This window comes from Opisthorchis viverrini (assembly GCF_000715545.1).
Source record: "Opisthorchis viverrini unplaced genomic scaffold opera_v5_189, whole genome shotgun sequence".
NCBI classification, from domain to species: Eukaryota; Metazoa; Platyhelminthes; class Trematoda; order Opisthorchiida; family Opisthorchiidae; genus Opisthorchis; species Opisthorchis viverrini.
In genome coordinates, this window is record NW_008751836.1 from 194051 (window position 1) to 220276 (window position 26226).

At 45.0% G+C, this 26226-nt stretch overlaps 1 protein-coding gene across 1 annotated transcript in view; it reads left to right on the forward strand.

The window, feature by feature from the left end:
• Positions 1 to 26226, forward strand: part of T265_07639 (hypothetical protein) — a gene marked incomplete at both ends in the record, with an annotated part of 46388 nt that overhangs the window by 12031 nt on the left and 8131 nt on the right. The window contains 13 exons of the mRNA XM_009173212.1: positions 596 to 930; positions 3830 to 3961; positions 4950 to 5102; positions 6309 to 6618; positions 6794 to 7208; positions 9016 to 9249; positions 12971 to 13280; positions 13407 to 13616; positions 14207 to 14570; positions 15400 to 15608; positions 17458 to 17830; positions 18039 to 18187; positions 21431 to 21745. Coding sequence (XP_009171476.1) covers positions 596 to 930; positions 3830 to 3961; positions 4950 to 5102; positions 6309 to 6618; positions 6794 to 7208; positions 9016 to 9249; positions 12971 to 13280; positions 13407 to 13616; positions 14207 to 14570; positions 15400 to 15608; positions 17458 to 17830; positions 18039 to 18187; positions 21431 to 21745 — 3509 coding nt within the window. The remainder of the gene's footprint in view (positions 1 to 595; positions 931 to 3829; positions 3962 to 4949; positions 5103 to 6308; positions 6619 to 6793; positions 7209 to 9015; positions 9250 to 12970; positions 13281 to 13406; positions 13617 to 14206; positions 14571 to 15399; positions 15609 to 17457; positions 17831 to 18038; positions 18188 to 21430; positions 21746 to 26226) is intronic.

Here is a 26226-nt window from a genome sequence, read left to right on the forward strand (position 1 = left end):
ACAAAAAATGCGATAGAGCGCGATATTTTGAGATATAGATATATATATATATATATATATATATATATATCATAATATAATAATAAATTGCCATCTGCATCTCGGATAATTGTAGTAGCCCTAGAAATTTAAACACCCTACAAATGTCTAACTTGGTGACCAGTGCAGTAAACTGAACTTTGTATCGATTTCAATGAGCAGTCTACCGGTTTCGTAGCTAGTCTCGTAAACATGTATACACACTTTAAATAAAATAATACCGGACCGTTCAGTCTGACCGGCTATCTTTAGCCCTCTAAGAAAAATCCTTGCACTAAGTCCATTCTTTGCACTGTATGAATCCCTGTATAACTCGTCCTCCACACAACCGTCACTGAATGATGACATCAGTGGTAATCCCAAAATTAGTTTACCCTGAGAAAAGCGATGGATTGGATACATGTATTCAATGTGGACATCTGTGCAAGATGGTAGGGGAACGATCCTTATCAACGTGCAGCCCTTATTCTCCGAGTGAATATGTCTTTGTGTTATCGTGGCTCTCTATTCCAGTGTGTCGGTTTCCTCTACCGTAGTATGCTTACTCTGTTTGTAGCTAACTGCCCATTGTCATTGTCTGTGGAAGAAGACGATCGCCCGCTTGATGAACCAGAAATATTACGGGTAACACGAGCCTCGTGCCTTGAACGTGTGCGGATTCTTGCAGTTCCCGCATGCGGATACACGAGTATAAATGCCACACACTTGGCTCGATGTGTGAATTTGTTGGAGCTGGACTTGTCAGAAAACGCGCTGCGGGTATTCCCAAGGCGACTTCATCTGCCTCGTTTGCAAAGGCTCGGCTTGACCGGCAATAGGTTTATCCATCTCCCTTTGGTTGAACAGTTCCCCCAATTGAGACGCTTGACGATGGATGACAAACTGAAACAGGTGAGGATTCTGGCTCGCTGCGATTGTGAAATATATGGGGCGCTGAAGTTTTCACCTAGTTGAAACGTTCAGTATTTCGCACTGTGTCCCCTTATTTTCCGTCCTCAGTTCGTGATAATGGTCTTTATGCGAAGACCCTCTACATGTTTTACCTGTAATACGTTGCCTTTAGTACGTATGGGTGTCAAGTTGTTCTTGATATTGAGCAAACTTTGCAATAATGTTCACTATGAAATATCATGCGATCCTCTCGGTAGACGAAATTTCCACACTCCGGTTTATTCGTATTTACAGTTATTTAAGACTATATTGAGAGGGATTGGTTGAAACCGCTTAACTCACTGTAGATGAAACGTACAATGCTACCCAACCGTGCTTATATGACCAAGGTCCAACCATCCTAAACCCTTGGCCGTCCAACATGAGTATCTAAACAGTAGATTTTCGGCAAGTTGTTCACTCTCTTACTTAGTACGTAACATATTCAGAAGATGCCGATTGCCTCTGTGGTTTAATTACATTTTTCGTGGGCATGGGAGTCTAATACTGGTACCTCCCTAAAATGAAACCCTAAAATGAAACTGCGCCAATTTCCTCGATGGTTGGTTCTGACGGTCCCGTCCATTGGCTACCTCAGAAAGTGTGGAAACCATACGTTTATATTGTTTGGCACTTTGGCAGGGCTCCTTGGATCTGTTTAAAGTAAAACCGCCCGTTGGCGGTCTCCCGTTTGTGGTAACGGCTTCCGTTTCTGTCAACCTCCCGTTGTTCTTGTGAAATAAGTTCCTGGTTTTCGGGTGGTTGCAGGTACGTACACCTCTTCCCATCCAACTAGCTATACTGTCCTTTCTCTTCGGATGAAGAATTGACGTACATGTTATGTTGGATCAGTGGTCAAGGTTCGAACTTACTGACGGGAAGGTCCGAGATTCGAACCCAACCACTGCATGTCGACTGCTCGTGTCGAGGCTTGGGTAACCTGTGTCACTATCTCAGCTCTGGGGCTTCCTTCAGGTTGTATGGAAGCTATGGGACAGAAAGATGTTGTGGCTGAACGATATTATCTTACCGATACATTTTACTTCGAACGAAGTTCATTATATTTACGCACCAGCTATCAAAGGCAAACTTCCCTGCAGCAACGCAAGCAACATAGGCTATCAAGGTGGATTTAAGCCTTTTCTTGTAGCACATATTCAGATTATAGAACCCGTGTGGTAGTGCTGTTTCACCAAAGTTGTTTTAACTAGTCATTACTCTATTTGCTGTGACTCATCGTATTTCATCTGTGAGATTGTTTGTGGACACAGGTCACTGATTTGACTGTCGCATTACAGGCGAATTTTTCAGCTCTGTAGAAGATTTTCCCGGTAAATATCGGTAAAATTAACAAAGGTTTCCCGCTTTTCTTATTTGATTGAGAACCAAAGTATCTCCTCAAAGTCCCATCTCAATGGATTCTGTGACGCTTAAGTATCTTTTTATCCCAACCCCCCGGGCAGTTTTGTTCCGGAATTTCTGACCGTCCAGGATTTTCAACTTTCGGTTGTTCTTTACCTACAGACAGTTTTCTTCAAAGTCTTCTCATGATCACGTACAAATGTCAAATATGATCGTTTTATCTTCAACTCCTCAAAACTGCTCTTCAAAACAACCATTCGAGGTCGGAGGAGTTGCTCGTCTTTCTATTTTTTCTCTGAGAAACACGACACTTCTGTCTCGGTCATCAGTGTTTTTCACAAGGACTGAACCACCCAACTGAAATCTTCTGAGGTGATTCACGGAAATTCGACCCCTTCTCTTGACATGGATTCCAATTGCAGGGTTTGATCCTGCAAGTGAAGTCAGTGTGATAGAACAGAAGCAGTGTACGGAACTCACCTTCCCCACATACCTCCCTAATCTCTAAGGTTAGCTGAACAGTAAATAATTTGGTCATGAGTTGGTGATCAGCAGTGCGACTGTCTGATACTTGGACAGGATATCCTTTGACAAACGCCCGTAACTATAGATAGCCCTACCCGTGGGCTTTGGTGAACAACAGTTTTTTTAGTAAAAACAATATTCAAAAGATTCCCGTGAGGCGCATATTCGTGTGAGGTCGTTTTGTAAATGTACGATCCGGTACATAAGAAAGTTCCCAATAGCAGATAATTTCTTCTTCGACATCCTCTCACATTACACGTGGTCTCTTCTGCCATCAAAAGCCTCACCCTGGAGTTGAATCTCTTCAAGGTATAGTGCAAAGTTTTTTCCCATGGTTCGGAACTATATCACTATCAGTATGCATAAAGGTTCACCAGTTCAACCAGTTTCCAGAAATCCAAACGTGTAACAAATTGTGGATGATTTGATTGATTTCTCGTCCCGTCATTTCACTTCAAATGTTTTATCTTCGAACTCAAATCCGCAGTGTTTTTTTGCTTTGTGAAAGCAAAAAATTAATTCAGCCTTATATTAAGTAACGATGGGCCGAATACGTCCGTGCAGCTTTAGGTTGGAGAACCCTATCGTAACTGATCAGTCCTCTTTTTCGTCAACATAGAAGGTCTGTTTAGTGACCGTCAGCACCACTCATTTGGTTTCTCGTAAATAAATTTTGTGCCTAAAAGCTTGTTCAAATGTTTCTGAGAGAGGTGTGTGTCCTCTGTGCGAGAGTTGTTTCCTCTCATCAAGGATCTCCTAGGATGTTCTCTCATAGGGCGACTGCACTGATTTCGAGTCATCGGTTTCATCCGTTTTTTTTTAAAATTCGCTAGCACTCGGTTTCGAGTCATCGGTTTCATCCGTTTTTTTTTAAAATTCGCCTAGCACTCGGTTTTTTTAATAACCCAATTGATGGTTTATCCTCTCTTTGGACGTTTCATCGCGATCGCCTTCTTTCTTAACCTTTTTTCAGTTGCTCAATCCTCAAATGTTAGCCTACTTTTGTCCGAAGCTAAAGTTGATCAATGGACAATACTTTGAAGAACTCTGCACAGACTTCACCGTTCGTATCATACAAGAAGCCAGGGCCATTGTGGAGCCACACGTGAGTAGTGTTTTTTGGTCAGATATAGACCGAACTCTAAGGCCGCTCCTCGAATGCGGACGGGCATAGTTTGAGTGCTCATATGGCCAGCCATCAAGCTCGTTCCATCATTTAATTTGGAACACAATTAGCCCGTACTGATTAAAGAGATAGCAAGTTTTTCGTGAAAGAGCTAATCACACCCGGACTGAGCTCGAGTTGGCTTGATGCGCGAAGTTACTGACCGGGAAATCCGTGTTTCGAACCCGACCTCTGCATCCCGACTGCTTCTGTTTAGGCTTGGGCAACCTGGCAGTAATTCGGCCCTCGTGCTTCCTTTGGGAGGCATGTTAGCTGGACGCCGAAAGGGTATTGCAGGTGAATCCGAACTGAAGGTAGATTGTTTAAACATGAATGGTGTGTATCCGAAGGAGTTCAACCTCTTTTCTAAGTTAGATGGTTTGCCAGTGCACAATCAAATTACTTTTCAGCTGATCTTCTGGGGAGACCAGATGTCGTTCTTTCTTAGAAGAAGTCCACTACTGGACTACCCCTCGGGTACTCAGCTAATTGGCCTTACGAGGACGGTCTGTCCACAATAGAGCAGGCTGGAAGACAAACTTTTGAGCACGGGCCAACAGGTAAATTTAGTAACCGCACACAGCTAAGGGCTGCAATAACACCAATTAACCTAGTTTGACCGGTGGATGGAATCACTGCACCTTAAACACGTGCTCTGATTATTGTACGCTTTACGGTAAACGGATTCATCGTCCCCTTCGCGTCAGATCTTGATGGTGTATCCAGAAGCTGTTTCATTTCCAGATTGCTTCCAGTACGGATACTAATATTGTGGCACACTTTGTACACACCACAACAGCTAGCCGGACCAGAACAACTAGACTGAACTGTTATGCAAACGGCAGAAAATTCACTAATCTTGAACGGCAAATTCAGTGATGCATTTCTAATCCATAAGTGGATGGTCATCACCTTGCTTGACTTTCAGGTTCGCTCAAAATGGGAAGCTGACTTTGCAGACCACTATCACTCGGTTCAAAACCGCGCCGAGCGAATGCAGCTTATCGAACACATTGTCCAACACTTGAGGGAGCGCAATCTACTTGTTGATGAAAGTCTGAACAAGTATAAGGATTTGATGGTAAGTACAACATTTTCTGGGCACATTTCATCATCAACCTTACTCAGGATCGTTTGATTCTTCCGTTCGATGCTGCTTAGAACATACCAGGTTATTCTGACGCGTCATTAAACACGTGGAAAGCAGGCAGTCTGGCACCCTGACCCCTGAGGTGACCGTATGACAGTAATGAAACTTTCGGCTTCGTGTATTTGTTACTACGACACTAGAACATATGGGGTTGATGATTATGCTAAATATCTTCAGAAGATTGCTACAGGTGAAGACAGCCACCATCTCAGTCGTCGAACTCTAGGCCAATCGCATCCACGTACTGGCTATCGAGACCGGGCGAGGCGTCACGGACCTCAGCTGTTCTTGTCAGGTTCATCCCACCTGAAACGAATCGGTCTGGTCATTCAGATTATATCGTCCCATTGCACTCTGTCAGGCTCCATATCAGAATATATGGGAAACCAATATCTTAATCTCCCCTGCAATAATCCACCAGTTATAACACCCCTTCGGTGTTTAGCTGCCTCATGAGGGCTACTATAGTGCCAGTTTTTCCACTACTTTGTGTGTCAGCCTAAAATGCAACGGAACACTGTAATCTCTAAAACGATGAAACTCTCGGTTTCTACCCCCTCAGGTATTTTACAGACTTGGTAAACTGTTCTGTATTGCCAGAGCGAGTCGTTTTCCATGGTTTTCCCAATCTCCGTAAGCGACACACATGAAACCCCAAAACAAAACAATAAGCTGATATCCCAGTTAGCTGGTACGCACTTGGAGAGTAATCTAACGTACCAAAGTGTAAAGGGCCTTTCATAATAAGCTTCCCCTAGTATGCGACCATTTTGACCCCACGACTCATTCCTGTTCATGTGCATGAAGCGTCAAGTGCTGTGCTCCGAAATTTTACGATTTTCGTCCCAAGCTGCACAATCATTATCGGTTTAGATGCTCATTTACTCATCCCATTCACTCGATGCGTAGCTGCCATGGGAACCGTAGGAAGTACGATGGGTGCCGGACAGCTCAGGCTTAGAAGGGAATTAGAGAGATGCTGGAGAATGTTTCGAATCATGAATCTCCCTATGTGTGGCTGGTGCCTCAACCTCTTTTTCGTTTAACGTTCACCTATTAATCAGGTTATTCTTTGTTCGCATGTGTTCAGTCAAAAATCATATAACACACACCTTCGTCTGTTCTTCTTTGGAACAGCTTTTTCAGTTTGTTGACAACTACCTTCGATCCAAGCTGTTCGATGCTAGTGACGCCGAGCTGATGACCTCTGTGGCCAGTGTGGGGAGTAAACGCGACCGGATATTAACGGCACACTCTGCAACAACCGATCCTACTGAGTTCGCCACTGAAGATCTGCTCGCGGAGCCCGCTGTTTCGGACTATGAAACATCCCCTCGTTCTGCACCTGCTCTCAGTCAACGGCCTGCCTCGATGGTTGTGGACATTGAAACGGAGGACAATTTGGATGATGATGAAGAGGAGCGTGAGGCTGAGGCACGAGCTGCAAGTGAGTCTCTCCCTTTCATCTATCAAGCCATGGTGAGCTAGGAATAAGTAGACCATGTCTATTTTCTGCTGTGTTCAGTATATCCCTGTTAACTTTCGATAACACAGATACCGCACCGTGTATATGGGTGTAAATCATTACTGGTTTCGCTGCATACGCGCTGAATTTTTTTCAGATGAACGTGCTCTTTTTGAGGCGACCGATGAGATTTTGGGCTCCAACCTCCCAGACCCAGCTCTCCTCGCCGGCGCGACGGGGCAGGTCCAAACGACACTCGTTATGGATGCCATGGGCCGGCTGCACCAACAGCAAGTCCTCGTTGCCCCAGCAGGCTACCAGACCAACGGACTTTTAAGCGGAACAATGCAGACAGGAGGTCAGTCTAATCAGTTCCATTTGGCGCGGTCTCTTCGACAAGGTCGCTCTATTGTCATGACTGTGGTTCGTCCTCGTGGAGTTAGCGGGCGACCCGTGGCGGAATTCCTCCCCGGCGAATTAAGGAACAAAGACTATGTGAAGGGGTATATGGCCTCTGAGATCTACAAGAAAGCTGTGAAAGATACTCTTGGCCAGAAGACGACACCGAAAAAGTACGTCCATCCTTACGTTTATGTTTGCAAATCAGTTGTGAACTACAAAGTAAAAAAAGCTGAGCGGTCGCTCCTTATTAGGGTGCACCGCGATAACATCGGGGACCGGAATTGGGCTTCACCTGGTTTGATCTGCAGTGTGTGTGTGCATTTTTCCTGTGCATTTTTCGTCACTTAACATTATCATGCAAAGCACTGCCCACACGGACCTTCACTCCCTGCAGTGGATGTGGTGTGTATCAACAAACTATGTTGGTCTAAACTATTCGTTGCCGTTGAATCTGCTCTGTAATCAAAACACGCATTTTGGTTACCGCCACCTCTCGTAGTCTGCAAGGGCAGACTGGAGTGTGAGGCTTTTGTACCCACGGTAAACCTTACAATTATTCCATGTCCCCTTCGAACAAAAACTGGTCGAAAACCGATATTTAGCTTTTTGGGGCTTAGGCAAGGCGTTGTCGTTCAGAACGACACAACGAGCTCTGACTCACCTCCCAAAGTTCGTATCAAAACGTTTCTCTGCAGGAAAGAATATGTTCGTGGTATCCGGAACTGTGGAAAACGTCAAGTTTCATGTCCCTACCTGAGGAACGACGTTTTCGCCGAACTTAAATCTCCTAACTTGTCCCACATTTGTCAACGTGGTCACCTCTGACCACTTCTGAATAGTAGTCAGTCAAATCCGCTGATTGTTCCCACCGACCGCATCAGCTTTTATTGTTTTTGTGCAGACAGACTGCGGAAAAAAAGGCTGTTGGCCCTTCTTCGGGTGAATCGCACTGAGCTGTGTCCGACAAGAGCGCTGTGCTTTATCTAAAAGAGAGGGATCTCCGTCCTGGAGGACTATAAACTGTTTTGGATCATCATGCACAGTAGTGTATTTCGTCTTAACTGTTCCATTTTCACCATCCATGTAATGTGTATAAAGTAAAGGGACGATTTCGCGGTCCAGTATATCAGCATTAAAAGCGAATTATCCGTTTGAAAAATATTCGTTCATCGCCGAAAATCTTTCTGAAGCACTCGACCGGTTTCACTTGGGATTCACTAGGTAGCCGTAGTTCCCGAGTTTCGATCAACCTTATGTTCTAATTGAACACGAAATCCTACACACCACCCATTTACAATTCGATTTGGTGCCAACGTTTAGTGATAGATTAAGTGCACCCATCTGAAAGATCCACGTGTGACCATATTCCTTTCCGTTGACTGCTGCGGATTCATATAGAATAAGCTGACCTACAACGCAACCCGAACGAATTTGTTTTACGGGGAAAATGCATCCGGCCGACTATTTTCCGGCTTTTCACAGCCACCTACACTGGGGGCAGGTCGACAATCTTTGTTCGTGTCTGAGTGCGACCAGCACACGCTCAATGTGTGACTGTGATATGATCCATGTTAAGTATTTTTTTGGGAAAGTTCCGTTTTTCTATGCAGTAGTGTAAATTTTGGCTAAATGCGATTGACATTACGTCACATAGACCAGTTACCAGGACCATTAGTTCGTCCCAATTAGATTGAGGTTTACGTGATCAGCGTAGTACGGTTTGGGAATTGGGTAAATAATGCATTCGTTTGTTTTAAGAGGGTTTTGTTGACTCCACCTTGGGCTCTTTCCCCGAATTCTTGCTGTACTCCCAGTGTCCAGCTGAGTTTGTGTGCGCTGGGCACTCATATCCCTGTATTTCAGAGCATAGGCGCTATAATCTTTGTTCGGTTTTTAATTCTTCATGCTTGTTAAACTATCGTCAATCATAACATATAGTAAGTCAATATTATTCTTACTTTGACTGTTTCATTCCAGACGTCAGGGAGTTAACCGGCCACGGAAGGTAGATGCGTCATGGCCCTGTTCACCCTCTTCCGGTATGGTCCCACTTGGTGAGGTTAATACTGAGGGCGGGAAAAAATCCGGAACTATGGCCTCGAAGAGTCGCCATCTGAAGAATGACTACGACATGCCCGATATTCAGCATCAAGGGAGTGGAACCAATCTCCCACCTCGACCGAAAAAGCGCAAAACAATGGGTGGTCATAGGTGGGTAATAATTAATCTCTCTTGGCTGACTTCTCTTGCCAAAAGGTCTAGGGTGCACATGGATTTACGTGTAAAGTGCCACTGTGTGTGGTGGTAGTCCGAGCTTCAGAGCTCTTTGTCTTTTCTGCCTGCGGATGGGCTTACTCGTATGTTTCTCCGATTTCTGTACGACCTTCCTCTCTTATAGTAAACGTCCTCGAGCACCATCAGAGCGCCCCTATTTCGAAGTGTTGTTTACTGGATTCGTAGAGAACCGCGTAGTTCAGGGCAGAAGCTGAATCCTTTTGCACCACAGAAACAAAAATCTATTTTCTGGCACATCCGTACCATAGTACTTGCAAGGGAACGTGTTCAAAATTTGTACTCGGGAGTAACATAATCTAATTGAGTGATGAAGCCTAAAGTAGAGAAGGGTTTTGGGAGAATTGCTTTTTTTGTCATTTCGTGTACGCTATCCTGATCGTTCCTGGGGCACGCGATACCGGAGTTAAAAATTTACTCAGATCCCAGTAAATAGCAACTTTAAATATCAAGTGTCGACCAGAGTGTAAACTGCAACTATCCAATAACAAGGAAACTTCAACTTCCTCTATTACTGAGCAAGTGCAGAATCGGCATCTTTTGATCCAAACGTCTCGGATTTGCTTCCTATTCAACGCTGAGTTGTCTTACACTTGCGACCTCATAGGTTTTTCCCTTAGTCTGTGTTCATTGGTGTCAGTTTTCCTTGAAAACTGCCGGAACAACATGATGCAAGTATTCCCTTCCTCGTTTCATCTCTAAACAAGGTTCACGATCCAGTAAGAGATTTGCTTCCTCAGGATTGTCAGTGTCTCTCGGCTGGTGGATGAAGCATCTCACATAGTTCCGCCAGTCATCAACATTTCCTTGTGGCACCTGCAAATCTGTTTGAAGTTGCTTGTTTCGTGTTCCGCTCTGGTTGAAGTTTGTACCATCATCTGTGGATTGCACATGTTGAATGTCTTGAGCCGATCCCCTAACCTGTTACCAGAATTTCTGCCTCAAATGACAGAAAGAACTCACCAGTTATCCGTCCGAGTTATCATCCAATGCTACTAGGGTTAGGGAATGCTGCGGTTACAAATCCTGTCAAACACCATGACCATTGGTGTTTACTCATGGCCTGATTGCTGTTCGCTTCGGTTACAGCTCCAAACAGTACGAGGTCCAAGAGACGCAAAAGTGACAATGACTTACTGGGTCCTTTGATTGGTCCCATTCCACCTTGTCTCGCGAAACGAGGGAATATGTGCAAGCTGTTGTTGCTATTATACTGGGGAACAAGTGAACCTCGGAGAACAACGAGCTTGCACAGTAGGAATGCGGCACAGTTTAACTAATGCTGTCTAACTACATGTCTAACCATGATTTATCAAATACGACGGTAAATTTACATTTGAAAGAGCATGATCTCCTGGCTGATAATCGTTGACGACCACCTATGAGTTTCGGTCATTTTGGCGGTAACAGTTTCCTAGCTAGCCTATTAAAATATTGTTTTTCAAACATCATTTTAACTGTGCCGAAAGGTGTTTGTAATCTGACTACCAAGGATTAATCAGTGAGTATTCAGCGGTTGTTCAGCTGTAACACCTTTCGGTAACACCGGAAGGAACTGCGTGGGCTGAAATAGTGTCAGGTCACCTAACCCTAATCAGGTGCACTCGAGATGTCGGGGTTCGGTTCGAACCGCGGACCTTCCCGTTGCCCTTAATCACTGACCTTTCTCGAGTTTTCCACCATTTGCCCGATACGCATTCGCCCCTTGCTTTCTTCAATGAACGGAGCAGGCAATTACGTGCTTTTAATCTGCTCCTACTCATGACAAGTGGTAATGGCTCGTTCGTACTGAAGCCTACCGATTGGGTCTTATCTGGGTCTTCCAGTGCTGCCAGTGTGACGTCCCAGAGCTGATCGAAACTAGCAATGTAGTTTGAAATGGTATATGGTGTGACTCGGGGCTAAGTATACTTGACTTGACATAAGGAACGAACACTGACTTAACTTGGATAAGGTCTCAGCAACAGAGGCTGAACTTCATGGTGGTCATCAAAAGAGTCGATGTCGAAATTCAAAGGGTAGCAAAAACACACAAAGGGCCCCTAGTGTCTCAACGGGACGAGATGGGCTCAAGTGGTTAGAGCGCGAATTTACCGATCGGAAGGTCCGTGGTTCCAACCCAACCTCTGCCTCTCGACTCCCCCTGTCTAGGCTTAAGCAACCTGGCAGTATTCCAGCCCTCGTGCTTCCCTCGGGTGGCATGGTAGCAAGGCACCGAAAGGGTGTTACAGCTGAACAGTTCAGTTTTTAGTGTCTCAATGCTATTAGACCACTGTCTGTAACTGGGCTGTTTCTCGTTTGGAGTATCCCCATTGCAAAAGTTTCCAAAGCACCGGGAATACTTCCTAAGAATGTCCGCCTCGAGTTGCCTCAACGCAGAAGTACTGCATCTAAGACTCAAGTACTTGGTGCGACTGAAACCCCGTCTGCTGATACTGGGCGTTTAGTAAACGTTCTGTGTTTGATGCTCGTTGTTTGGCTAAGGGACCTCAGTAGGCCAGTGAGTGTACGTTTACGCCGAACAGTTTTTTGGATATCGTTTTACCAGTTCCACCTGTACGCAGACACCCACTAGGCTGATCACTGTTGATTGACGAACATTCAAGATTTGCCCCGCGAAAAGAAGGCGACTGTCCTCAAAATCAATACAAGTACGGTGATAACTTGTCGCAGTTTCTTGCAACCACTGCCACTGCGTCACTCTTGTCTTATCTTCATTAGTTCCTGTTAGGTATTACTGGGTCTCCTTTGGCAGTCGAATGCTGTTGGGGGATGCAACTGACTGGATGGATTCATCGAGATTAACCAGTAAGACTTGTAACGGGCCTTTCATTGCCCTCCACGACAGGCTGACCTTTAGCTTTGTTACAGGATTTCCCGTTTCCGAGCTATTGATAGGGTGATAGCTTGTAGGCACCGTCGGAGCCAGGCCTAACCAAAGTGATGTTAACGTCTTCGCTGGTTGTATCAGTACGAACGTTTAGTTTACTAACATCCAAATACGGTAATTCTTAGTGGACAGATATCGTACCTTGACCGCCAATATGTGCGCAGATTGCTGTATGTCTAAAACAGGTTGGCTCAAGCCATGAGACTAACATCTATCTGCCTCACCCCAGCCACCACAATGAAGTTGGGACGAAACAACGATAGGGTGATAACTGCTGGATTTACTCCAGCCCAGCTTCCTCGATTGCGTTTGTCTAGTTCGAGGCATTCTAGCAGGACCTCAGCCATCATACTTTTTTACTGGTAGCATGGGGGCTGGACAGTTTTTTCGTTTACTTGCAACACGTCTCCGAAATGACTAATCACTTCCGGTAATAATGCCATATATTTCGGTTGGGTTTGATTCTGAAACCTATTGTCATTCAGTTCCTGGAACCAGTAGTTTGGATTTTTTTTTGACATTTTGTCGTCTTAAAGTGGCCAGTACGGCAGTTGATTTAGGAAGACCGTTCTCGGAATAGGAGTTTCCTTGTTGTAGGTTTTCAGTGGGTGACTGTGTAATCGTATTTTAGTGAACCTGTATACTCTGGGTAGTTGAGGATTTTTTCATATGCAGGGATATGTGCCTTCGTTTCTTACGTTGTATACTGTTTTTCTATCCCGACTTTACCATTGCTCTTTTACGTCACAGGAGTTTGCGTGATCTGTGTTCCGAATCCTCGTATGGTACAACCGATATGTACGGTACTGTGAACGTGGGTATGGGACCTCGTTCTGACGCAACACCCATCGACTACGACCCATTGCATTTCATCCGATGTCACGCCAAGGATAACGATGCGGGCGACAGTGAGACCAAAGTGTGGCGCTGCTTGTTCGAGCCGAATCCGCAGCGACCAGATGAAACCACGCATGTGGTTGCTACATGCGGTGGGGAATGTGTCTGTCTGATAAACTGCGAAACGGGTAAAGTGATGAAACGGTTTAAACACATGGAAGAGGTTAGTATTTATGCCCACAAGTCAATACAATGGTATGCTCTGTGGTGGAAGCTGGCTTTTGTTAACAAAGTTGATCTATGTGCCTCATTTCATCATCGGTTTCCTAACTTCTCATCCATGCTGCAGGAGTTCTACACCATCGCCTGGACCACAGTCGAGGTGGAATGTGGCAAAGCAACCAACATCCTCGCTGCAGCCGGTCGAATGCGCGAGATTCGTTTGCTCCATCCGGAGCAACTGGTGTGCTATGCGGAAATGAAGGGACACACAGAAGATATCACTGCAATGATCTTCCACCAAACACAACCCACGATATTGTTTAGCGGAGACTCTAAAGTAAGTCTACATCTTGCTATGCTCGTCCCTGGAGCTCAAAGTAGTTTAAAAGTTGGAGCAGATTTACTGTTTAGAAGGTCCGTAATTCGAACCTAACCTCTGCCTCTTGACTGACCCTGGTAACGTAGCAGTATCCCATCCCTCTACTTTCTTCGGGTAGCATGACAGCTGGAAAGGGTGCTACAGCTGAACGACGACTGTCTCTCCCTGTGACGACGTAGATTATATGGACTGTTTAATTCTGATTGGCGTAGGACGCTTGGCTCTCGCCGAAACTTTTACCTCTTAATTCATGGTTATTCGGATACAGGCACGGCTGAATAAGCTGTCGCGCTTCTTGTGGCGTGCACGTCAGCCATCTGCCGATAGAGCACTAAGTGATACTGAGGAATAAACTGTAATGTAGCATCTACAAATGTATCATAAGGCAGACTGTATAGTATGTAGATAGCATGGCTGAGCATCAGAATACGTGGTTATTTCAGGGTAGTGAGCAGCTTTGAGGATAAGAAGACTTGAGTATTTCAGATATTAACCATTTATTTGGTTGTCGTACCTCCGTTCACACCCTCCTTCGAACCTTTTTGCAGGCTTCCGTACTGGTTTGGGACATTGGAATACCCTCCGTCCCAGACTATAAGACACGATATCAGCTACTGATGCGCTTACGGTGTCCACGTCTGGATGTGAACCCAGTGCTGAATTTGGTCTTTTTACCACACTATGCCTATTTAATTGCCGGCTGTGAGGATGGTCTGTTTGCCTGGAAGGTGACCGATCTGCGGCTGGAAAAACGAGAGCGGGAGCCGGACATGGAACTCAAGTTGGACTTTGATCACGAAGTATGCATTGACGCGCTTTCCCAACTGAGCGATAATGCATTAGTGATCAAAGTTGTCGAATCCGGGGAAATCATGGTGTTCGATTTCGCCTCTGTACTCGAACGTCGTAAAGGTTAGTGTTTTTCCGGTTGGTTCGTTCACTCATTCCAATCAATTTTTGTTTTCAACTTGTCATATACCGTGCAGTAGCTGGAAAACGCCTTCGATTCACTGCTTATTTCTTGCTTTTAGCAGTTTATAATGCGGAAATTTGTCGGTGAAGCGTTTTTCACAGTATGTCAACTTCTTAAATCGATCACAGTTAGGTTGCTCGCGATTGGGATCGGCTGAATGCGAGCCCAAGAGCAAAAGTCAATTTGCATATTCCTAGACGCAGTATGTATATGACAGTACTGACAGGCTGTTTACTTCTTGTGTGCTCTCTGGCTCTTGACACACGTGAAATACCGTTGTTTATTAACTGCTCCAGTTATAGTCAAAATGCGCAGCTTCTCAGGCTACTGTATTCCCTTAGTCGATGTACGTACCCGGTTGGCAGTCATGTATAAAGGCATGATGGTCTGTATTCCTGAGTTGTTTTTGGATTTAAAGAACTTATTTCACCAAACTCTCAGAACCAGTGTATCGGATACGTGATGTAGACCACGGCACCAACTGGATCCATCAGTTGAGTAGATTATAGGTGGATGTGGGACGTTGCCCCACGCTTTGTTACTCGTATCTTTAGTGTGCAGAATACTCAGTACTGGCTGAGTAAAGCAAGCGGGTTTCAGAGAAGGCCCCCATGCTTCTTTAATTCACCACTGATATGCGAGGTGACCCCTCTGCAGAAGCCTACTGACCGTAACATGCATTGATTCACCCCGGTCAATTTTACCCTGTTCATCACATTTCTCAGTGCATTCCGTTCATACCCTCTCTCCTTTCCTCTTTCTACACAGGCCTCCAGCGTGTCGTACCGATCGAAATGCGTGGACATCTATTGTGGCAGAAGACCGACGAAATCTACATTAACGTCTCAGTGAGACAAAATCTGGGCGCTGTGTTGTGTGGCGACAATGAGGGTTCAATTTGGATTTATGACCTTGATCCATATCTAGATGACCTGCATGCATCAAGTCGCAAGAAGTTCCATGTAAAGCCTATCAAGGTCAGTGTTGTTTGAACCAGAAGACAAACGAAAATTCTTCAAACAGTTCATATGTATCAGGTGACATCTGGTTGAAATAGCATTGTATAAATAGTCCGTAAACGCCCGACTGACTTCCACCTAATGGGATTTCTGTTCGTTCACACTCATGCGGTGCGAATCCTCGCTTTGCTAAATGAGGACTGGTTGATTCAACGTCCCGTTTTCTTCGATTCGCTTTCAACTGACCAACAGATATTAAATTGCTTTGATGAGCAAGTCATCTATGAAATAAACAGTAGTCTACTTATGGCTGATATGAATCAATCTCGTGTTCCATACCATTGATCTCCTCTGGAAAGACCACACTTTGAAAGCCTCAACTTAACGTTAGTCACTTGGATCTAGAAAGACCACCGCCAAACTCACACATATTTTGGCCAAATTGTATACTGACGAACAATCAGGTGCTTGTTCTCCCGAGGAATGCCCGTCGCAAGTTCAAAAGAGTTCTGACCGGTATACTTTCGTGGGTCAGTCTGTTGTTTGCCGATCTCTTTGTTACGATCTTTCACGATTCTTCTCACCTCTTACACGTTGATCTACAAAACATTATCCTTAGTGGCCCTAGAGAAAACTGATCCACTTTTGTAGTCAAGAGCGTTGGACTTCGTTGCCGGTTCAAGCATTAGCCCTTTAGAAGTGTGTCCTATTAATGCTATCTACACGGTCCAGCTAGATTCAACTATGCCATCCATTTATGTATGTCCCACCCATTCGTCAACTAGTATCGTTTCCTGCACATTGATTATCTGGCAAAACATTTATCTGAAACTTCACTAGCGATAACGAACACCGAAAATCTATCGTTCTGTTTTGTCTTGAACAGCTGATCACACGCAAGTTTAGTGCGACCGTTTGCCTAGCGCAGTCATTTGTATAACGCAAATGGTTTATCGCCGGTCGATTCATATCACACTGGCAACTATCGTCCCCTTGGATGGAGACCAGGGACAAGAGACGCCAGTGATCGAAGACCCTGGCAGATGCCGTTGTCACAGCCTACTACAGTCCTACATCAGACCTGTTGTTTTCATCTTGAGCCGTTCCATCTCGAGATGTAAGGCGATTCGTAGCTAGCAGACCGACAACACTCTCAGTGCGTGGCTGTCCTTCCCGTGCCCCCCCCCCTCCCTGACGGACGAAACTTTACCTTGGCACACTGTTTACATCGGGAAAACTGAACTGACACGAACACGTTCAAATCATTGACGGGTGGTTAATAACTCTCCTACTTGGGTAGTAATAAATGTCTGTTTCATTTCTGTGAAAACAAGTAAATCGGCTAATCGTTTTCAATGCATTCGATGTATTTTATTAACTATTTCCATTTGCATCATGAAAGACTCCAACAGACTGGTACCATACATACAGTGATGAACCGGTGGTTAGAGGGCTGACTGACAGTATCCCAGCCCTCATGCTTCCTTCTGGTGGCCTGGCAGCCAAGCACCGAAAGGGTGCTACAGCTAAATGATTTATTTATTTATTTTTTATACATAAGTGTGTGCAACGACAGACTGAAAAAGTTTACTATCTAAGTCTCACACTTTGACGCATCCAAATTCTCAGATCCATTAGGATTAAATGCAACGTAGCCTATCGTTGTGGTGGCGACTTTGCATCTACTGTCGAAGTATCGTAGCAGTCACGTTCCCCTTTGATGAAGAGAGTAAAACGTGGTTGCGCTGTACTGATCTTCCATTGTCGTTCGAGATACCTTTGTACATGTCTTCTGCTAGTCCTGTTGGGCCGGTTCGATATGCTTAATGCCCTTGAATGGGTACAAAACTATCTTCTTACCTTTTAGATCTTGGAATGGCCCGAGTGTTCTGTCCAGGGCAATCGAGATGAAGATCAACAGCTCAAGGAAAGCATTACTTCGGGCTTTCGAAACCCGGTTGTAAACTCTGTTGAGATGAGTTCGGACGGGTATTACCTGGCCGCCGTTACGGACAATAACCTCGTTTGCATTTGGCGCTACGCACCTCCACTGCAGCAGCAACAGCAGTTTAATCAAATTCAGACGCAACCCGTAACCACGCAACATACGAATGCCATGCGACTGATAGCCAAAACAACTACCGCCTCGAACGCTCGAGACAATTCGTTGGACTCCGTGCTTGGAACAGCAGTTTCTTCCGGTAATGCAGAAGACACGATGTTGGAGCATTTGGGACTTGGTACGCAGCTCACTGGCTAGCCTCTCTCCCATTTTCTCCCTCTGGTACTGTACAGCCCTCCTGTTCTCTTTCTGTTAAACTATCACCGTTATCCTATCCCAACCCCCTCTAATTATTTTTGTTCGTTTGTCATTTTTTTCAAGCGCAACCCGACGACATCCTTGCCGTTGGAGGTATATTCTACTCCCTGGTCTTTACACCCTTTTAGAATATCCATGCGCATCACGACCTTTGTCACATTTTCCTCCCTATGTATACACACGTCATCGCCATGTTTTCTGCGAGAATATACTATCTTTTTCATCCTACTTTCTTGACCTTGTACTGGAATCTAGTTGCGTTGTCGATGCCTTCCTGGTGTGTCTATGGCCCTTATTAGAAATGATGGTGACTCTGGGATCAAGATGTAGTGGATGCCACCGTTATTAGGACGAACGTGGATGGTTCATAGAAACCTCAGCGAGGTAGGTAGACTTAGATAGAAGCGGTCACGTGACCTTTTGTGTAGCAGTTACAGGCTGTTAACTTGGTATTTGTTAGTTCCTCCTTGAGGATACGTGGTACTTTTGGAACAAGTATATTTCAAGTACACAGGAGATTTTTAAGTTAATATTGTGCGATTCGTCAAGGAGCATCGGTTGAAAGCAATCAACGTGGCACATCTGGTGTAAAGCTTGACTGTCTTTCAGAAGAGTTCACCCTAGGCGGTTGTTGAGCGATGTGGTTTCCTTGCACACAGACGAGACGCCATCGGTCACACAGTTGCGATCATGCGATTGACTCTGACTTAGCTTTCAGTTGAAAGTCCGTGGTATGGTTTTCTAGATACACCACTCCCATTTTGAGTAGCAAGAATATCTCTGAGTTCTTACTATAGGGTTCACTCCGAATAGATCGTCCCTCCCCTTGATATGCTTCCTTGAGGGTGTTGTTTACCGCGAGGGTTCCCTTTAAACTGTACGTTGCCGGAGTGATTGTTAATTCTTTCATCATGGAAGGTACAAAAATCTGTTTTCATTGTTGTCATTTTTATTATAGCGCCGTACAGTTTGACCTCACAGACTACTGGGTTATTCACCCAAGAAGCAAAGCCCACTGAAATCGGGAACATTTTCGGAAAGCTTGCTCTCCATGCTTCCATTTTCCTTACCATACTTATCCATGGAGTTTTTTTATCTTGCACTCCAGTTTGACAGCTTGGATCGCTATAGAGTCAAGCGGCGGGAGTTTTTAACTAAAGTTTGTTTGGGCAACAGCATCCTTTAATGCATCCATGCTGTCTTCCATGTTACCAGTCAACAACCTTATGAGTAGTTTATTGTACCGTGAAAAAGTGCTTCGATATCTCTGAAACTGAGTTAACCTTTGTTCAGCACAATTAATTGAAGAATATCGCAATCGAGAGATTCATTTGAGTCTCCTGCTAACACCAAATTAACTCGCACATGGGTGTATTTAGCTAATTGTTCACTGAGTCCATTCAGCAACAAACACTGGGCACCCTTCCCCGTTTGTTCCGGCGCGAATGGGCGTCTTTTCATCTAGACATTCTGGCTTTGTTTTTAGATAATGAATCGCATTGTCTGGTGTTTTTGTCGGGACAACATGAGCTTTCGTCCCAGCTTATCACCAGTGCTCTCGGTTTTCCTCGATCACTTATGTCACATCGTAGCAACGATTGTTTGGCTGGTCTCACTTTCCAACACGTGCCATCCGAAGACAATGATTTCAGTCCAATTGCAAGTGAATTGTGGTCAATTTCTTAAGGTTTGAAAATATTTTCAATTCAAAGTGTAGCCATAAATAACTGTTTCTGATGCTCCCTGAAGTTTTATTTGAGTTCACATAATTCCCTTGCTGAAATTATTGCATATAGCCCTGATTTTCAGGCATTATGAGTCCTGAACGAATTTTTCAGCTCATGTCCACATCAGTTTCTCTGTAAGACGGAGAATAGGACTGGGCGTTGGTAGAAGACTGAAGGTTGTGCGGAAGGTACCACTGCAAATGTCTTTATTAACCGCGATACACGTAACTTGAGTGGTGAATAAATGTGTGTCTAGGTGGATGACCCTGGGGCATCGGGTCAACAACTTCCGTTTATCTGTGCATGGTTATCAGTCAAAGTGCCACATGCTTAGGCCTAATAAAGGCTCACAGACGGGATAAATTGGTGTTTCATGGTGGATTCTAAGCCCTGCCGTGAAACGAGATTAATGCCTGGATATGGGTCCATATCTCTTTCGAAAATGCATCCGACTTTCATGGGTGTCAAGCTGTATATTTGCATCCTTCACCGAACAGTGTGGATCATCGAACAAGAGATTCCGCCAACCCCGAACTAGCTTATTGGTTTGGGCGCAAACCTACTGACTGGAAAGCCCGTGGTTCCAACCCAACCCTAGCATCTCAGCTGCTCCCGTTTAGGCTTGGATCACCTCGTAGTATCTTAACCATCGCGTTTCCTTTATGTGGTGGTATGGAAGATAGACTTACAGCTGAACAATCTTTTATAACTATTGTGTTACTCCACCTCGCAGGATAGCAGACTAACCTATCCCCGCAGTGAGACCAGTTGACACTTGCACAGTGCGGAACTGCTGTTGGAATCACACCATCTTCCTTGATTTTTCGGGTGATATAATATGCAGGATGATGAATAATCCAATGTGCCGAACCTGAGGTGCTTACATCATTTGAAGTTCGGTTTTAAACCGCTAGCTTGGGACATCGGGTTGTTATGTGAGCCGAGACATAATCGTTTTTCTAGGCACATAGTAGTATATTGGACTGCTCGCCTTTCAGAGGATATGAATACAGTATTCCTCTCGATTACGATACAGTGTTCCTCTTCTAGTGATTCGTCTGTCTTACACGCTATTACTCGTGAGATCTCGTGTTTCTCGTACACAAAGCTCCCCCGAATTATTGTCACTCCAATTTTACCGAATTAGGTTGCATATTTACGACGTTGTATTGAAGGAGTACCTTGGTTACTCAATGACATGCATTACATTTTAGCTCACAGTGCGCTGCTCTTTATCTGTCATTTATTGTCGGACAACGCACAACAGACTATTGTGGACATCGGCCCACCGTATCTCAGACAAAAAGCCCATAGAAGCCGCACTAGCAGACACGTCAGACTCGGGAAGGGCCATTTTGATAGGGAAGCACGGGGAGGAAATTCGACTATGAACTCTCCAGCCGTGTTGGAGTAGAGGTTGTCTAATAAAGGGTCGCTATAGAAGGGAGTCGTATATTAATGATAGTACCAAGTCGTACAATGCAATCACAGAAGGGGAAGTGGGATTCCTAATCTGATTCAAACTCCAAATAGGCACAACCTTACTAGTAAGGGTTCTGAAGTTTTAGAGCCTACTGTGCAACATCGTGCCGGCTGCAGTTATAGCACACACTATTGCGGCCGTACTGGGAAAAGAGGGCCGTTAGGTGGAGTGTGAATAGGATTTCATTAGCCTTCTCTTGATGCTTTAAATTGACGATCTAAACGTCTCTCGCCTGTATGGTGCTGGACACTTGATAAGTTTACCATTTGTTTTCACAAACATGATTTAGTTTACCTATTTTTTATTTTAGCGTTGTTCAATGGAGTGTACAGAATCGGCAAACTTCGGCATGCCTCTGTTAAAGTGTGACGCTGAACTCACGGGACTTTCCATTGCTCATGAACTGGATAGCGAAAAGAAACGAACGACTGATATCCTTCTGCCCAATGAATCTGGAGATATCTCGACACAGCCGACCAAATCCGTCTCTTCTGTTCGTTTCTCGGACCTCCATGTGGCACCACTTGTACTCCGGGGACTAACAGATAACGGTTTCTCTCGACCGTCGCCGGTTCAGGTCAAAGCTATCCCCCTCGGTCGTATGGGACTTGATCTAATTGTTCAGGTGTGGTTTGAAGTCTTAATTCGGTCCATTTCTTTTGAATCTATTCTACGCTTAGAAGCCAGCGTCGAAGCAGTTATCAATGGGTCTGTCTGTCTGCTTCGCTACCGTCGTTGCTATCCACGTAACTGTTCCTGAGTAGGTAGATGGTCGTTGAGTTTGTCTAACTCAACGAGCAAACCAACGACCATCCTGGGAAGCTCTTACATCGAGTAATGACGTGCACCGAAAACCGTGGTAACAGTACATTTCCGTTTGCATGTTTAATCGCTATTTACCATAGAAATTCATAGTAGTGCCCAGTTTCCGCGCTGTTTCAGCGATTTACGTCTCGAATTAATCAATTAATCACTTGATCGTTGTTGAGGCATTGAATAGTCCATCGGTCATAACTTGATGGACTGTAGATTTCAGTTCACTCCCTACCCTATCCTCAACTTGTTATCTTTATTTGCTTTGATGAGGGCTAGACCTATCTGATGGCCTTTAATTAAGTCGGTATGTGCTTCCTCGACCACATCTTCATACCCCGTCAAGTGTCACCGCGACACCATATTTACAAATGACCCCCAATCTTGATGTTATTTGACTTCAAGGCTGTGTTTGATTCTATCAGTCGGTCAGGGTTTGCCCCAGAATTTTGTGAACATAATCCGATCCCTATACTCACATACTTCTGGGTGGGTTAGCTTTCCAAAACCTTCCCTACAAAACGTGGTGTCCGACAAGGATGTCTACTATCTCCATTCTCGTTCAACTTCGTCACTGATGAAATGATGAAGCTAATGCTGGAAGGTGTTCGAAGCCTCATTGTTCAGATCTTGGCTGATGAGAGCCTTGTCGATCTGGATTACGCAAATGATATCGCCCTCATCTTTGAGTAGACTGACCACCGTCACATCATCTTTCGGTATGCGCCTTGCATCTTCGTGCTCCAGAACGTGAACATACCGATTACAATTCAATAATCACTGGAGGTTGTGTAGCATTTTACATAACTCGGCAGTTGTATTACGGAAGTGTGTCTAGTGAATTCAGTACAATGACCTCAATGGCTCGAATCACGTTTACTTATTTGCGTCACTTGTGGAATCAAAAAGTCATGTCACTGGGTTTTAATGGTCGCGTGTACCAGGCTACAATAAGGGTAGTGTTGCACTTTGGTTGTGAGAGGTGGCCTCTGCGGAAAGACGGTGTGAGGCGTCTTCAGGTTGTTGACCACCAATGCCTTAAAAGCGTTGCTGATTTTGGATGGCTTCAGCGGATTGGTAACCGGACGATTAGAAAACGGGTATTTGCTCCTGCAGAAGGTAATTCAATCGCAGAAACATCCAGGACCATCGACCACGACAGTTCGACCATGTTCTATACCTGTTGAAATACCGTCTACCAAGACTAATGTTGTTCTCCGTGTCTCCTCAGGGATGGCAGAAATCATGAGGTGGACAACGTATGACTCGATAGAATCAGATTACGAGGAGTTTGAGTGTTGTTCGTGTGGTACAATTTTTCGGACAAGGTTCCCATGACCCCACCTGTGCTGAAAGAAATGGCGGTTGATCGATATCAGTGACGTCCGTGCTGTTAGTTTCTTTCCAGATTGAATGGGTGCCTACACCTCCAGACATTCACTCAGGCAATCGGGATAGAAACTGACAACAAGAACGCCACTGACATCGGTTGGCAGCCATATCTTGTAGTGTCTCCAACCAGGCACAGTGAGGATCACGCGGTCCCCACCCTGGAAGGCGAGTAGCACCGACAGCACCCAAGCGTTTTGTCAGGAACAGACTGGACCTTACCGTGGTGTGACGGTTTGCGCACCTCAGCGATCCATTGAGCTATACTGAAGAGTGTCCCGCGACACTCACAGAGTCTCTCACACCAGGTTGGTCGATGGTTAGAGGTCTGACGAACACAGTCTCCTGGCCCTCCAGGTTGGGGGTTGGAACATGTGGCGACTTGTTCCGTAGAAATGGTAATGCATTTGCATTTCCCGCCAAACACCGCTGCCTTGCGGTTAGGCTTTTGAGCCAAAGGCTTTGGTTGAGGACCTTAATCGTCCTCCTTTCTAGGTGTGGGCGCCCTGGCAGTATCCCAGCCCACGTACAACCATGAATTGCACATACACAAATAAACTCATGCGACATCGGCCGTCGCGTGGTGCCATCAGCCGGGTCGCCTTCATTGCTGCATACAGCAGGGCGGGTAAGCGAAAACAGGCTACTGCTGACGCCTCCCTTCTTTCTCCTTCACACACTTTTTCTTCCCCCTCTTCCCACTCCATTAATAACTCTCTCCTTGTAGGCCCAGCACTTAGGACTGATGACTCCATTCGTCATGCATCGGTTTTGCGTGCAGCATCTGCTCGTCACATGGTGCCGACATCTTCAGGAGTTTGAGTGTTGTTCGTGTGGTACAATTTTTCGGACAAGGTTCCCATGACCCCACCTGTGCTGAAAGAAATGGCGGTTGATCGATATCAGTGACGTCCGTGCTGTTAGTTTCTTTCCAGATTGAATGAGCGCTTCAAAGTACATGCTCCTCAGAATGCTTGATTTAAATCGGCACTTGATCCTCTCCTTCACACACTCCTTTCCCCCTCATTTTTCCACTCTAAGGCTTTACATAGCATCAGATGTACTTAATGGTTGTTCGGTAGAGAAGCACCAATGTCAACACTGTTGTTGCTGTCTCCGGTGATTAGGTCGGAATTCGATGCGGGTTACCTGTAGATCTCGATCCGTCTTCATAACCTACTTTCAACATCCATCCATTGTGCACCAACTTCCGGCGTCAGTATCTTTGTTTCGATTGTCAATTTTGTGACAGCCTTATCCACAACTCGAGTATGGATTGTACTGTCAGAAACTCACTACCGAATCTGATTGTTATGTTGCCTTCATTTCGGTTTCACTTCAATCTCAGTCTTGCAGGTTTTTTATGTCAGATAACTATTTGCGTTTGCGTTTAGGAACCATATTTGGTTCCGTAATGCCGAAAAGTGTAAATTAGTCCAACCAGAGGGACCAACACGGGAGTTTAAGCCATTTGTCCTCCACCGGAGAGTGGCTGTTTGTTGAGGGATCATATTGCATTATGAGGAACACCACTGTGAAAAGTGGTCCTTTTCCGTACGTTCTTCTGTAGAAGGAAGAGGTTTCGCACCGAAGGGTTGTGTGACTAAAACATGTAGTGGTCAAGTCTTACACATCAGACTGATCGCCATGTGAAGCCGAGTCCACTAACATGTCGAAGTATTTGATCCAGTCAATCGGTTTTTAATCACAACTGAAAAAATCTAGTCCGAGAAATCGTGTCCGGCGCAATCTAAAGCCGTCTTGGTATCAGGCTACCATACCAATGGGGATTTTACTCCGTTTTATTCAAACTAAGCATTTTAACCTCCCAAGAGAATTCGAAAACCTATGATGAATTTTCAGAATACTTCAGCCTCCCTTGCACGCAAGATTTTTGTACATCTGGAAATATCCAGGAAGATTTTAAACATAAGGCTGGTTGTCAGAACAACTTGGGTGTAGATTATTGACGATGAGAAACGCTCTTTGTTGAAATACCTTCGGAAATACTAGCTTATTTCCTCAGTCATTTGTTTCGTCTTGCCAGGGGTGGGTATGAGAGCCATGTTTCACACCTTTGATTCTGATTTCTCGAATGGCTGGCTTGCTTTCCAAGGTGGAAACTCGCGATAGGTTCCGCAGTCGTTCATCTGTAGCACCCGGTGCCCAACTGCCATGCCACCCGAAGGTTGCACGAGGGCTGGGATACAGCCAGATTGCTCAAGCCTAGACAGGGGAAGTCGAGATGCAGTGGTCGGTTTCGAACCACGGACTTTCCGGTCAGTAAATTCGCGCTTTAATCACTTGGGCCATTTCGTCCAGGATTCATCAGGAAGCTATCTCTTCAGAGTTAACTTCATGAGTACGGCTGGTACACTCAACTCTCACGCCGATGAAATTCTTGACCGACCCTGATCTGGTTTAGTTGGAATTTTAGCCCTAAATATGCACACAGCACCATTCTTTGAGATATTTATCGGTAGAATTGACCTTCGGAAGAATAGGATGATAACAACATGGTCCCCAATGATCATGATCGTTTGGTTCGTTGTATGAAACTGTGTTTTCGTGGTGGCTTCTCGTTTTTATAAGTTCCTGTTAAGTTTCACCAGGTTGAAGAAACTCTAGTACCTGGTGGTTTCGATGATCGGGCCTGACATCCATCAAACAGCTTTTTCATGTTTCTGTAGTGTGTGTGAATCATGGACCTATCCGGAGTAGTGACCATTGATTTTATCCCGCCATCTCGAAATCGTTTGAAAGGCCTCCTAATACAGACCGATTTTCGCCATTTCACAACACATTCGATGTGGTTCTTATCGATCGTCCTTCCACGACGAAACACCTCTATTGAGGAAAGTTTTGGATCTCTTGAAGGTGGGATACTACATACGATTACATCAG